This window comes from Phocoena phocoena, chromosome 2 (genome assembly GCF_963924675.1).
Source record: "Phocoena phocoena chromosome 2, mPhoPho1.1, whole genome shotgun sequence".
NCBI lineage: Eukaryota > Metazoa > Chordata > Mammalia > Artiodactyla > Phocoenidae > Phocoena > Phocoena phocoena.
This window is the reverse complement of record NC_089220.1, coordinates 12,175,933-12,188,403: the sequence shown is the minus strand read 5'-3', so window position 1 is coordinate 12,188,403 and position 12,471 is coordinate 12,175,933. Positions and strand designations below refer to the sequence as shown.

Here is a 12,471-nt window from a genome sequence, read left to right as displayed (position 1 = left end):
GGGTCTGAAACTTCCTAGCCTGCCATCTTGTCAATATTACTCCCCCTTTTCAGCAGTTTCCAAACAATGCTGCATGTTGTATCAGTGTTCTGAGTTAGGCAAGACAGAAACCAGTCCCTTGAGCAGCCCCCAGACAAGCCAGAATGTTGGACACAAGGCCCACTCTTCTGTCTCTATTCCAAGGGAGGATCCCTGGTGTGGGAGGTTTCTTCCTGGTTGTGCCATGTCAGATTGAATGGGGGCAGGACAGATGGGCAAACACTGCAAATTTTCCCACCCCTTTGTTAGAATCCTTTTTTGGTTTTATGTTGGTCTGGGTGCTGTAGCTTCTCAACTGGTCTCTAAAGTTCTTGTAAAGGTACTCTGATCTGTATATTGTTGCTAACTCAGTGTCTCTGTGGAAGAGCAATGGCCTGAAGCTTCTTAGTCTGCCATCTTGCTGATCCAGAATTCTTCTTTTTAATGAAGGTGAAGTTCTCTTTTTCTTTTATGTTTTGTTTTGTTTTTGTTTTTGTTTTGCGGTACATGGTCCTCTCACTGCTGTGGCCTCTCCCGTTGCGGAGCACGGGCTCTGGACGTGCAGGCTCAGTGGCCATGGCTCACGGGCCCAGCCGCTCTGCGGCATGTGGGATCTTCCTGGACCGGGGTACGAACCCGTGTCCCCTGCATCGGCAGGCGGACTCTCAACCACTGCGCCACCAGGGAAGCCCCGTGGTTATTGTTTTTTTAGTCTTGTTTTAAAATGCTTTCCCACACTGAGTTCAGAAAGATATTCATTTTTTTCCCTCTAAAAGTTTTGATATTTAAATTAGTAATCTGTCAGGACTTGAGCTTGATGTATGTTGCAATGTGGGGATATATTTCAACAGTTTCCATATGTATAACCAAACTTCCCATCCCATTTTGAGCAGTCTCTTATTTCCCCCTGTGATGTCACTTTGGCCTCTATCAATATTCTAGATTTGCATGGGTCTACTTGTGGGCTATTTTATCCCATTGGTCAATTTGTGTATTCCTGGCCCAAAACTGCATTTCCAAAACTATTACAACTTTTAAAATAGTGTTAATATCTGGTAATACAAGTCCCTCCTTCTTATTCTTCTTCAGAAGTGTCTTGGTTACTCTTGGTCTTTTGTTTTTCCACGTATAATTATTTTTTTTCTTTTTGCTTTACTTAAAAAAATTTTTAATTGAGGTATAATTGACATATACCATATATATTTTAGACTCAACTTAAACTCCACAACAAATCTTGGGATTTTGATTAGAGTTGTATTAGATCTACAGATTAATTTAAGGAAGAATTGGTATTATAAGTGAAGTTTTCTTGTCCACAAGCATGTTTATGTTCATTTCTTTATAAAGTTTTAAATGTCTTTCAGTGAAGTTTATAATTTTCTACATATAGGTCTTAGAAATCTTTTCTTAGATTAATTCTTAGATACTTAGAGTTTTTGTTTGTGGATTTCTGTTTTGTTTTGCTTTGTTTCTGCTATTGTAAATAGTGTCTTAAAAATTGTGTTTTCAAATTTATTGTTGATCTTGTGCAGAGATGAAATTGACTTTACCTCCTGCCTAGTTTAACTTTAACTCCCATCTTGTTTTAGTGATTTGTATGTATCTTTTAGATTTTCTATATAGACAATCAGATTTTCTGCAAGTCAATAGATTTTGTTCGCTACTTTTTAAAATTCATGCCTTTGATTTCTTAAGTTTTTTCCTTTTCTTATTGCATTCCCCTCTGTATACTTTTTCACTTCTTAATAGTTTCTTGGTAGAACTCCAAGAAACTGTTGTATTGTGGTTAATACAACCCCCTGCCTTTTCCACAGTTGAATGTGGAAAAGAACATTTGATAATGCTGAACTGGTCACATATTGAATTCATGAGCACAAAGCTCAGGCAATCATACTGGATTACCTTACTCAGTTCATTCCCCCATCTTCCTAAGCAACTATTTTACTCTGTTCTCTCTTTCCTCAACCCCTCAACATTCCTCCTCCATCCTCACTAGTAAACAATAACTTTGATTTTTGTTGAGAAAATAGAAGATAAATTCCCACACCTTCCATTACCATAGCTACCAACCTACCTACCAGCTTCTGAACCCGAAAATCCTTCCTTCCTCCCGTTACTATAGAACAACTGTCTGTGCTCCTAAGGCCAACCTCTCCACTAGTTCATAGACCTCATCTCCTCTCACCTCTTTAGAAATGTCACTCCAGAAATTTCTTTCCTCTCTTTCCTGCATTGTCAGCTTTTCCTCTCTACCAAATAAGTCCCATAAGCACACAACGTAATTCCTCCTATCTTTAAAACAACTCTTCTTTTGACCTTTCTTTCTTCAAACACTGCCACAATTCCCTGCTCCACTTTTCAGCAAAACTTTGCAAAAGATTTGTTTGTATTCACTGTCACTAATTCCTTTCCTCTCATTCTCTCTTCATCAGGCTTTCCACTGCCCTGACCATCAGAGCAACCCTGTCCTTTACTTGATGTATAACCACTCAGCATAGAGCAAGTGAATGATTTACATCTATACTAGAGTGTGAAGTTTCATACACACCTGATTACCATAAGCATACAGAAAATGGCTTCGTGGGTGGAATGTCATTCCAACAGGAGAAGAGAATGATGAAGGAAATAAGAAAACTGGAAATTTTTGTATTAATCTTGGTTTGTTGTTTTTTAGGATCCTCACAGAGACAGTGGTACTTTTCTAGAAATAGATAAACAAAGCAGGAGCAAATCATAAGAATTTTTCCACCAATAGTACTAGTCTATGTTACAATTTTTAGAGTTTCCTGTTACTTGGATTTGGATTAAGATAGCAACAAAACACTTAACACAGCATAGAATTGGAAGGATTAGCAACTATTGATATCTCTTTACTCTGTCTCCCCCCACCATACATGTCCACTTTATAGATGTTGAACATGAAGTAAAGGAGATTAAATAATTTTCCCATTTATTATTTAATAATAATAATTTAATTAATAATAATTTAATTATTATTATTAAATAATACATGTCATGGGGGGATTTATTGTAGAATCATTACTGAACTCAACAGACTCCAAGGCCCATGCTCATAACTATAATGTCAAACTACTTTTTAGAAGTGTGGATGCCTAGGCCACACTCCAGTTCTGTCAGATCATGGTTTTGAAGAGGATCAGCATATGCACCCCCAAGGCATGTGCCACTTTGGCATAAAGATTATTTTAAGCTGAAGATATTTGAGATTCAAGAGATGCAGACAAAATCCTTCCCTTATCTGACGAAAAGCAGCAACTTCTGGGATAAAAGGCTGCCATTAATTCCTCTTAAGAGCAGATCTACTCCTAGAAGGCAGAATGTGAACAAAACCTACCCCAAATCCCTTCTCCAGGGGAGTTTTATGGCCCTGAAGGAGACGGAGGAAAGACCACGCATACCTGTACAAACAAACATCCCAAACTTCCTTATCTCCTGTTTGTTCTCCTGTAAACCATTATCTTTTCATTTGTTTTCCCTTAAGTACCTGTCTCACTCAACCCCTTAAACTATTAAGATGGCATATAACCTCCAAATTTTAACTACCTTTTGAATTATTCATCACTGACTTTCACTCGCATGTATGTGCACTGCATGCATAAAGAAATTGTTTTCTTTTCTCCTCTTAATCTGTCTTTTGTCAGTTTAATTTGCGGGGTCCCTAAAACTGAACATAAGAGGGCAGAGGAAAATTATTTTCTTTCTCCCCTAAAATCATGAGGGTAGGGCTAGTTCCACTTTTTGTTCATTTAAACTAACCATTTTACAGACACTTAAATTTATATAGACCAAACTCAGCTTACATTCTCCTGAAGAATAAGCAAAGAAGCATTACTACACAAGCGGCTCTGTATTTTCCATTTTCATCAAACTGAATGACAATAAGAGGCAAGACATCTATGAAGTATCAAACTATATTGTTAACCATAAATAATTTCACTGTAGCCAATTTTATCACCTTCTATTGTCAAAGATAAAAAGAACTTGGAAATAAGTTTTGCAAAGGTAAGTTTTCACTATTGTGGTGTCAACAGCAATCACCTCTGGGCTATAAGGCCTACCTGGTTATGGAAGAGGTAGACTCCAGAACTTTGCTCTTGGTCAACAAGAAATGTTACCACAGTTGAAAGAATAGTTTTCATTCCTTTTGAAATGGGGGGTAAGCAAGGTAACCATTCAAGAAATGGTTCTTTACTATAAAAACAAGAGCTTGCCTACAAAAAGAGAAAGGAAAAGTTAATGCCATTCTTGAACTATAAAAGTCCTAATTAGTTCTTGCAGGCAAATAAACTAATGAACAACACTAATTGTGTTGTCATGACTGGCCACAAATAATAATGATATATCTTTAATGCCTGTGTTTCTCTTCTGGGGGATATGAGTGCAGAAAACACTGCAAAGCATCCCTTTCTGGCATGGATTGTTTTTCTAGAACCACTGTGTGGGTCTAGATTTAACATAATTAGGTAATTACCATTAAATCTAAGTACAGGTGCCACTGGGAGCAAAGAGTGACTGTTAAGCTTTTGAGTCTATAGAATTGCCATTTTTTAGATTAATAACAACCTATGAAATCATGCAAAATAAAATTTCTTACTTTTTAAAATATTTAATACCATACCTCACTTAGGGTCCTGTTTCTCTCAAAGGTGATAGTAACATAATCAACTATAAAATATAAAGGTACAGAAATTATAAGTAGCATCTATATTTTTAAACGTATCACTAATTAAATGATACAATTTAATTGTATCATTTACAATACAATTTTCTTGCACTTACAACAGGGCATGCCTATTGTGTCAGATTTAAATTAATTTTCCCCCCAGTTTTAGGCCATTAACTTATACAAAACAAACCTATCTTTATATTTAATTCTATTTTTATTTTATTTCATTTTATCTAATCTATATATGCTAGCTATGTTGAAAAAAGCTTATTAATAGTTCTTTAACTAAAATTTACCTTCAAAATGTTCTCTGTTAGCAAAACATCTTTCATTATACCACAGTTTTCCTTTGATGTAGTCAACCTACATAAATAAACAAAAATGTCATTTAGGCAATATGTAGCCTTAAGATGTAAAAATAGAAAAACATAAGAAATTTTAAAAGTTCAATAGTTCAGGAATGTGAGGCAAATAAAAAAAGGAAAACTGTATGCCAGCAAAATAAAAGTTCGTACAATGAGGACAAGAAACAAGAATATGCTTTTTGAACAACACACAAAAAAGGAATAAAAAGAAATTTCGCACGACTGACATATGTCAATGGAAGATGCTACTATCTGTGAGCTGTCTTTCCGAGGCTCTCAGGAGCTGCTGATCTTTCATTACAGTTAAAGTGGGCCACACGCTTATCTTTTATTCCCCTTCTGCTGAGCTAGGTTTAAGGAGACTTCCCAGAGGCCTGACAGCAGCAAGAAGCAATAAGAAAAAAAAGCCACAAAATACAGGTTTTGGAAAATTGGTCATACGGGAGAAGCTTCCAAGAAGGTGAGATTATACATGTTGGATATGAATTATATGCAAGAATTTGAGACGGTTTTGTTATAGGTGTCATTGAAAAAATGTTGCCTCCCACATCAGTAAACAAAGGATGTTGCAGCCATCAAGCCAGTACAGCCACGCCGATGGTGAGCCCTGAGGGAACTCAGGACAGAGACAAATGAGCTGCCTACTGCCAAGCCCTCAGTCACTGCAACCACCCCCCAAGGATGCACCCTGAGGAGACTCAGGATGACAAAGCACAGGATACTGGCCCCGATAGCTGAGGTGCACATCAAAGGAATGATTTCAGGGAGCCCCTCCCGTACATAGAAAAAGGACTAAATTCCTTAACTTGAGATATCTGGTTTTCTTTAATTAACAGTAATCTTTTGATGTTCTGACTACCTGGTCTTTGTTGCAAAAACTCCTAAATATCCTTCTGTTCCCTTACCTCTTAGGAGCAGTCTCTCAGAGCTATCTGAGAGTCTGTGTCCCAGGCTCATGTCCTCAGTTTTGTCCACTGAATAAAACATAGCTCAACTTCTAGGTTGTGGGTTTGTTTTGTTTTTTTTTTCGGTACGCGGGCCTCTCACCGTTGTGGCCTCTCCCGTCGCGGAGCACAGGCTCTGGACGCGTAGGCTCAGCGGCCATGGCTCACAGGCCCAGCCGCTCCGCGGCATGTGGGATCTTCCCGGACCGGGGCACAAACCCGTGTCCCCTGCATTAGCAGGCGGTCTCTCAACCACTGCGCCTCCAGGGAAGCCCTGTGTATTTTTTTTTTTTTAGTCAACATAGGAAGATTCTGACTCTCATATTATTGTTGAGACAAAAGGAAGACCTCCTTACATTTTTAAAGACCAGTAATAAAATCTGCATAATCTGTGCATTAAAAGCCTTTAAAATGTTTTAGAATAGATTGCGGTGATGCTTGCACAACTCTGTGAATATACTAAAGGCCATTGAATTGTACACTTTAAGTGGGTGAATTTTATGCTATATGAATTATATACTGATAAAACCACTGAACAAACAAAAAAGCCTTTTAAAATGGAGTGGACAATAATTTATTTGAATTTCAACCTATGGTTTTATATCAAATGAGCCTTTTGAGTTCTCATATAAATCTTCAGATTTTCAGGATGCCATAATTATCATGATTATAGCTGGGCAATCAGTATAGAATCTTTATCGGGCCCTGATTCCTTTTTTACTCTTTAGATCCCTTCTTTTTTTTTTTTTTTTCCTACCTGGAATAAAACTCGTAATAGTCCAGTGAATATCCTTGGGGATAATTTAATCTGATCAGGCTGACTTTATTCCAAGGGTGAGCTCATGCCCCAGGCCTGATTTAGAGTCACAAAGATGGGTCAGGAATGAACACACATCCAAGTCAGGTTAATGAGTAGGCCCTGAGGCTTGCTGGAACCACCGGGGAAGAGATACTTTATTCCTGTGGGGAGTGCTAAACTGATGGCACATAAACCTGGTGGCTATTCTTACTGACAATTGGAGAAAACCCACTGAGAATGAAGCTAATGCAGAGGAAAAGAGACTCAAATGCTGAGAAGACAGGGTTGGACGGACATCTGTTAGTCACTAAATCCAGTCATGTCTGGAAGCTGGATTCATTCACTCCTTGAATTCCCTGTTCACATGAGCCAACAACTTCCTCTCCTTTGCTGAAATCAGTTTTAGTTTGGTTTCTATCATTTGCCTTCAGAAGTTTCTGACTATCTGTTTGGGGAGAAAACCCAGCTTTTTTTTTTAAAGTTGCTACTTTGATTCGTGAACCGGTGTTCTTATGAACACTGAGGTGTTTCTTATGTAATGTTATTTAATCACTTCACCTCTAAGAGGTAGATATTGTCATGCCCATTTTAAAATGAAGAAATTGAGGCCCAGAGAGGTATATGACTGCTCAAAGTTCCATGCTGCATGGCTACTAAGCTCATCTAAGATTGGACTCCTGTCCATCTTCATTTATTCACTCATGGATTCCGCAAATATTTATTGAGACAGCCTATCTACGAGGCAGCCTAATAATAGCATACAATGGTAAATAGGATAGTTCTTGACACGAAACCTAAAGTCTCGTGAGGCTAGTCAGAGGGCTCAACAGATAAAATAGGGTGACAAATGACAGCAATTGGTACTGAGAGGTTTGAGACCGCACGTTGCACTCAACATACATTGAGTATAGACGTATAACAGATTTTGCCTCACGCCAAGTTCCCAATTTAGGGCCTTTGCACCTCTGTCTGGACATATTTTGTCGAAATCATTTCTTCAAATAATTTGAGTTTCTGCTTAAATTTCACCTCCTTGGAGAGGCCTGCTATAATCACCATGCTTAAATACAATATTATCTTCCCTTCACTCTCTATTTCTCTTTCCTGCTTTAATTTCAATAAACCCTTGTTACTCTCTACAATCATATTCTGCATATATTTGTGTACTTGTTCATGGTCTAGCTCCCTCAGGAGAATGGGAAGCCACAGGAGAGTCAGGACTTTATCTGTCTTGTTCACTATGGAATCTTCTTGGTCTAAATAAGCCTGGCTCAACAAACATCTGTTGAATAGATGAATAAGTGAACGAATAAATCACCAAGTATTAACTCCTTCAAATTCCTGGCTGGACAGCCACACACACCCCATTCTTACTATCCTTCCTTCAATCATTTTAGAGGATGTCTTTCCCAAAGGTAAATCCCTATACTTTTAAGAATAAGTTCACTTCCCCCTTGCTTTCCCCTGCCACACGACCTCACTATCTTTGGGAAACTTGTAGTTCCCCTCTCCCTCATCACTACCAGAAACCCCTGTGTTTTGCTGGAACATTTTAGCTCAGGAGGATTTATTTTAATATCCTTGTAAATGGTAAAAACCTCTAGGAAGGGCAATTTGTGATTGTCTTTTAATATTGCACAAGCATTTACTCCTTGATGTGTGAATCCAAGTTCCAGTAATGTATTGTACTGATATACCCAGACATGTACAAACTTGTTCGGTATAAATTATTAATGGCAGCATTGTTTGTAATACAAAAGCAAAAGATTAGAAAACTACCCAAGTATCCATCAATAGGAGACAGGCTAATAAGTAAACTCTGGTTAAGTTCACACAACGGAATATTTGCAGCTATAAAAAAAAGAAGGGCAGGCTTAGGTCTGGTAAAAAGCACAAACAAGGTTCCTGTCTCACTTACAGCTTACATTTCTAGGTCTGTCTGTATTTCTGGCATCCCACTCCTTCACGGGAGTCTCTGGATAGTAAGCTCTCCTGATGCCTTATCTGTGACAATTTCCTTTCTTCACCCTCATTCTTGAATGATATAGTTTAGCTAGGTTTGGAATTCTCTCTTGACAGTTTCCCCTCTTGCTCTTTCTGACGTAAATCACTTTCGCCTACCTGGCCTTCCCAGTTCTCAGTTTCACGTTTCTTCCAATCAATACAGCAAGAAGTCATTTCCTTTTGTTTCCTGAGAAATAAGTGCCCCTTTGCTTTAGACAGTGTGAGTGAGCGTGCGTGTGTATGCACAGGTGAGTGTGTGTCCACAGGCCTGTATGAGGACAGGATGGGGAGGAGACATGGCAAAAGGCTAGAAATGCTCATAATTTTGTTGTGCTTTCCAAACTAAAGCATGCTTATATGTTGATGGGAATGACTTAGTTGAATCTCAGAACTTGACCTCGTAACAGAGAGGGGAGATAACTGATGGAACAAAATCCGGAATCAGAGCTGTAGAATCAGAGCTTACGTGGTACTTGTATCAAATTAGAAAGAGTGCCCCGGGACTTCCCTGGTGGTGCAGTGGTTAAGAAACTGCCTGCCAAGGCAGGGGACACGGGTTCTGAGCCCTGATGCAGGAAGATCCCACATGCTGCTGCGGAGCAACTAAGCCCGTGCGCCACAACTACTGAAGCCCGCGTGCCTGGAGCCTGTGCTCCGCAACAAGAGAAGCCACCGCGTGAGAAGTCCGTGCACAGCAACAAAGACTCAGTGCAGCCAAAGATAAATAAATAAAATAAATAAATTTCTATAAAAAAAAAAAGAAAGACAAGGTAGGCACAGACCCACACGGGGGTGGGGGGTAAGCGGATTGGGGAGTCAAGTGTTAGCCATATTTCGGCTCTCACAATCTTTTCAATTGGGTGTCCTTGTGCAGAACGCACTGAACAACCACAGCAATCCTGGACAGAACATATAAAGATAGGGTGGGGACCACCTCAAAGACAAAGAGGGGGCATTTCCTCCTTTGAAACAGAAGGGGATATCATTGCTTAATGGTTACTGGAAATACGTGTTTTTAGTTCAAACTGTAAATAATATTATAGTATCAGCAATAATAATCTATATTATGAATTCTTGTCTTGTACCTCATCTCTTAGGTCACCAAGGAAACACATATCTTTTAACCAACCCTTGGAAATTGAAAGCTTCTTACCCTTTCGAAACCACAAAAGTCTGCCCTTGAAAACTAGAAGAAAGAAAAAAAGGAATTTTAATCTTTGCTTGTAAATTGGAAGGCATAACAAAACAGCAATTTAAATTATACTAAAGGAGATGATGTTTTTTACATCCCAGCAGTTAGGAGTATCAAACACTGAAACCAGCTTCTTAAGTAGTTTGCAGGGTATCTTGGAGAGTTCCCCCTCAGTCTTTGCCTTGTTCCACCATTTGATTAATTTATTTATACTTTAACTTAATTCCAGAAAGGATTTGAGATCAAAACCCCACTTTTTAATGATTTAAATGGAGGAGTTAAGAAGTGTATAGGAAGAAACTAGGTCGGCCACCGACTGGGGTTTAGGAAGGCACATCCTTATCCCACTATTTTCTCCGTGGCCACTCTGTCTTCTGCCCAGCCCAGGGCAGCTCCTAGACCAGGCCCTCAGGATGTGCTTTGACCTCAGGTCACTGCTCCTGGCACATAAAAGGCCTGATCTATTAGTTGTCTGAGCAACAAATGATACTTTCTTAGAGATAATGAGGAAGAAGGAAGGTTGTGAATATTTGTAAACCTGAAAAAAGGTAGTAATTACCATGTATAAGAAATAACTACTTCTTAACCAATACAATCATCCCTTCTACACTTCCCCAATCTTTTCTCCTACTGTTCCTAAGTCTTTATTACTGATCTTATTTCTGTTGAGGTAATTTTGAGAGCTATTTATTAACATACTTAAGAATTGATTTTCCTTCTCTCAATCCCAAAACTTACTTTTAATTACTTTATTTATTTATTTATTTATTAATGTCTCTTTTCAATGCCCTATTTTGGAGCAGATGGGAGTGACAAAGCAGAAGCTGAGGAAGCACTTTAAAACAAAAAACATGGTGTTGAAGCTTTGATATAGCCATTTAAGAATAAAAAGAAAAAACTCATCAGAAGGACCTAATTTTAATTTATGTTATTTTGTAATATTATATCTGGCTTTATGTACCTTAAAGCATTTTGGGAACATGTATGACTATTTATAAGTATATAGGGTATTTTCTATATGAATTATTTGAAACGTCTCATAAATTTGTATAGCAATAAAGCTAGCACCATTTCCAAATGATGTATTCAACACTATAAGGCAAAGGAAAATGTCACTATATTACGCTTTTACGTTTTTTAAAAGGAAGAAGCATTTTAGTTCTAAGATACACCACACATAACTCAAGTATCCACTATTTCTACTTTACGTCACAGAAGATACTTAAGGTTATTAGTTACAGAGCAATTCACCTACCATTAAGACAGAGGAGGATGGATAGCGAAGATCTCCACTTATAAAAAGACCCAAAGAGGTGAGGATAACTAAAAAATGATTTGTTAAAACCATATCCACCATGGAAAGCTCTGTGTGTTCTAAAGGAAGAAATCATACCATGGGTTAAAAAGTAAGGAAAAAGTGACGTCTTCAGCAAAGCAAAGACATTTCATAAATATCCATCAAGTGTTGATGTAAAGGAAATTCTGACAATGAAGGCACTGTTAGACGAATTACCTTCTCCAACTTGGGAATAGACCATATCTGTCAGGTTATACCACGTGGTATCATCATAATTCCAAAATCCAGAAAAGCTGAGGCCTATGTAAACACCTACCATGAGAGAAAAGGGAAATTAAGGCAACACAACTTTGCAAAGTGAATAACCAGCTCCTAAGGTGCTAGGTCTTTAGTGGGCAGAGCCTGCATCTGCCCCACCTTCCAGCCCACTCTCCACCCCTGCCTCAACTCCCCTTCTTCAGTTTGAATCTCACTTCCCCCAGCACTGGAAGATAAAGTAACTTGGGTTACACCACAGGAGTTTAGCCAACCATCTAATTATTAAGGATTTTGTTTTGTATTGAAGGGGATCAGAATATGCCACCCCCAGAATATGGCACTTTGGCATCAGGATTATTTTGAGCTGGAGGCAACTGAGAATCAACTGATCCAGGAAGAGTTCTGTGCCTCCCCTTGCCTGCCTAAAAGCAGGGCATTTTCTAACAACCTCACTCTGTATCAGGAAGAGAAGAGAGAGCAATTTTATCACCAGAGACAGGGAGTTGACACCAAGATGAGTTTGCATAAACAGACTTTACTCAAATAACTCTTATCTCCCATTAGTCCACCCACATATTTCCTTGGCACTTCTCCACAGTTTCTTGTCCCTTGAGGCCTAGACCCCTTTCCTTTGTTAAGATGGTACATAAGTCCCCAAGTTTAACCACTTCTTTGAATTTCTTTTCTGTGAACTCTTGTGAATATAAATATTAATAAAAATTGCATGTCTTTTCTCCTGCTAATGTCTTGGTTAGTTTGTAGGCCCCCAATCATAACCTAAGAGGGTACAGGAAGAGCTTTTCCTCCCTGACAATTTCGTTCTAAGCAAAAATATGTTCCTATTTCAAGAATATAATTATAGTCAACAGTATAAAAACTCCAAAGAAGAAAATTAAAATGTGAACCT

The 12,471-nt window shown here is 38.4% G+C and overlaps 1 protein-coding gene across 1 annotated transcript in view; it reads right to left on the bottom strand.

The window, feature by feature from the left end:
* Positions 1-12,471, bottom strand: part of CATSPERB (cation channel sperm associated auxiliary subunit beta) — a 129,292-nt gene that overhangs the window by 71,248 nt on the left and 45,573 nt on the right. Inside the window, exons 7-13 of the mRNA XM_065871639.1 lie at positions 11,523-11,618; positions 11,265-11,383; positions 9,971-10,003; positions 5,002-5,068; positions 4,658-4,704; positions 4,098-4,250; positions 2,567-2,719 (exon numbers count right to left, since the gene is read on the bottom strand). Of these exons, the coding sequence (XP_065727711.1) occupies positions 2,567-2,719; positions 4,098-4,250; positions 4,658-4,704; positions 5,002-5,068; positions 9,971-10,003; positions 11,265-11,383; positions 11,523-11,618 (668 nt within the window). The remainder of the gene's footprint in view (positions 1-2,566; positions 2,720-4,097; positions 4,251-4,657; positions 4,705-5,001; positions 5,069-9,970; positions 10,004-11,264; positions 11,384-11,522; positions 11,619-12,471) is intronic.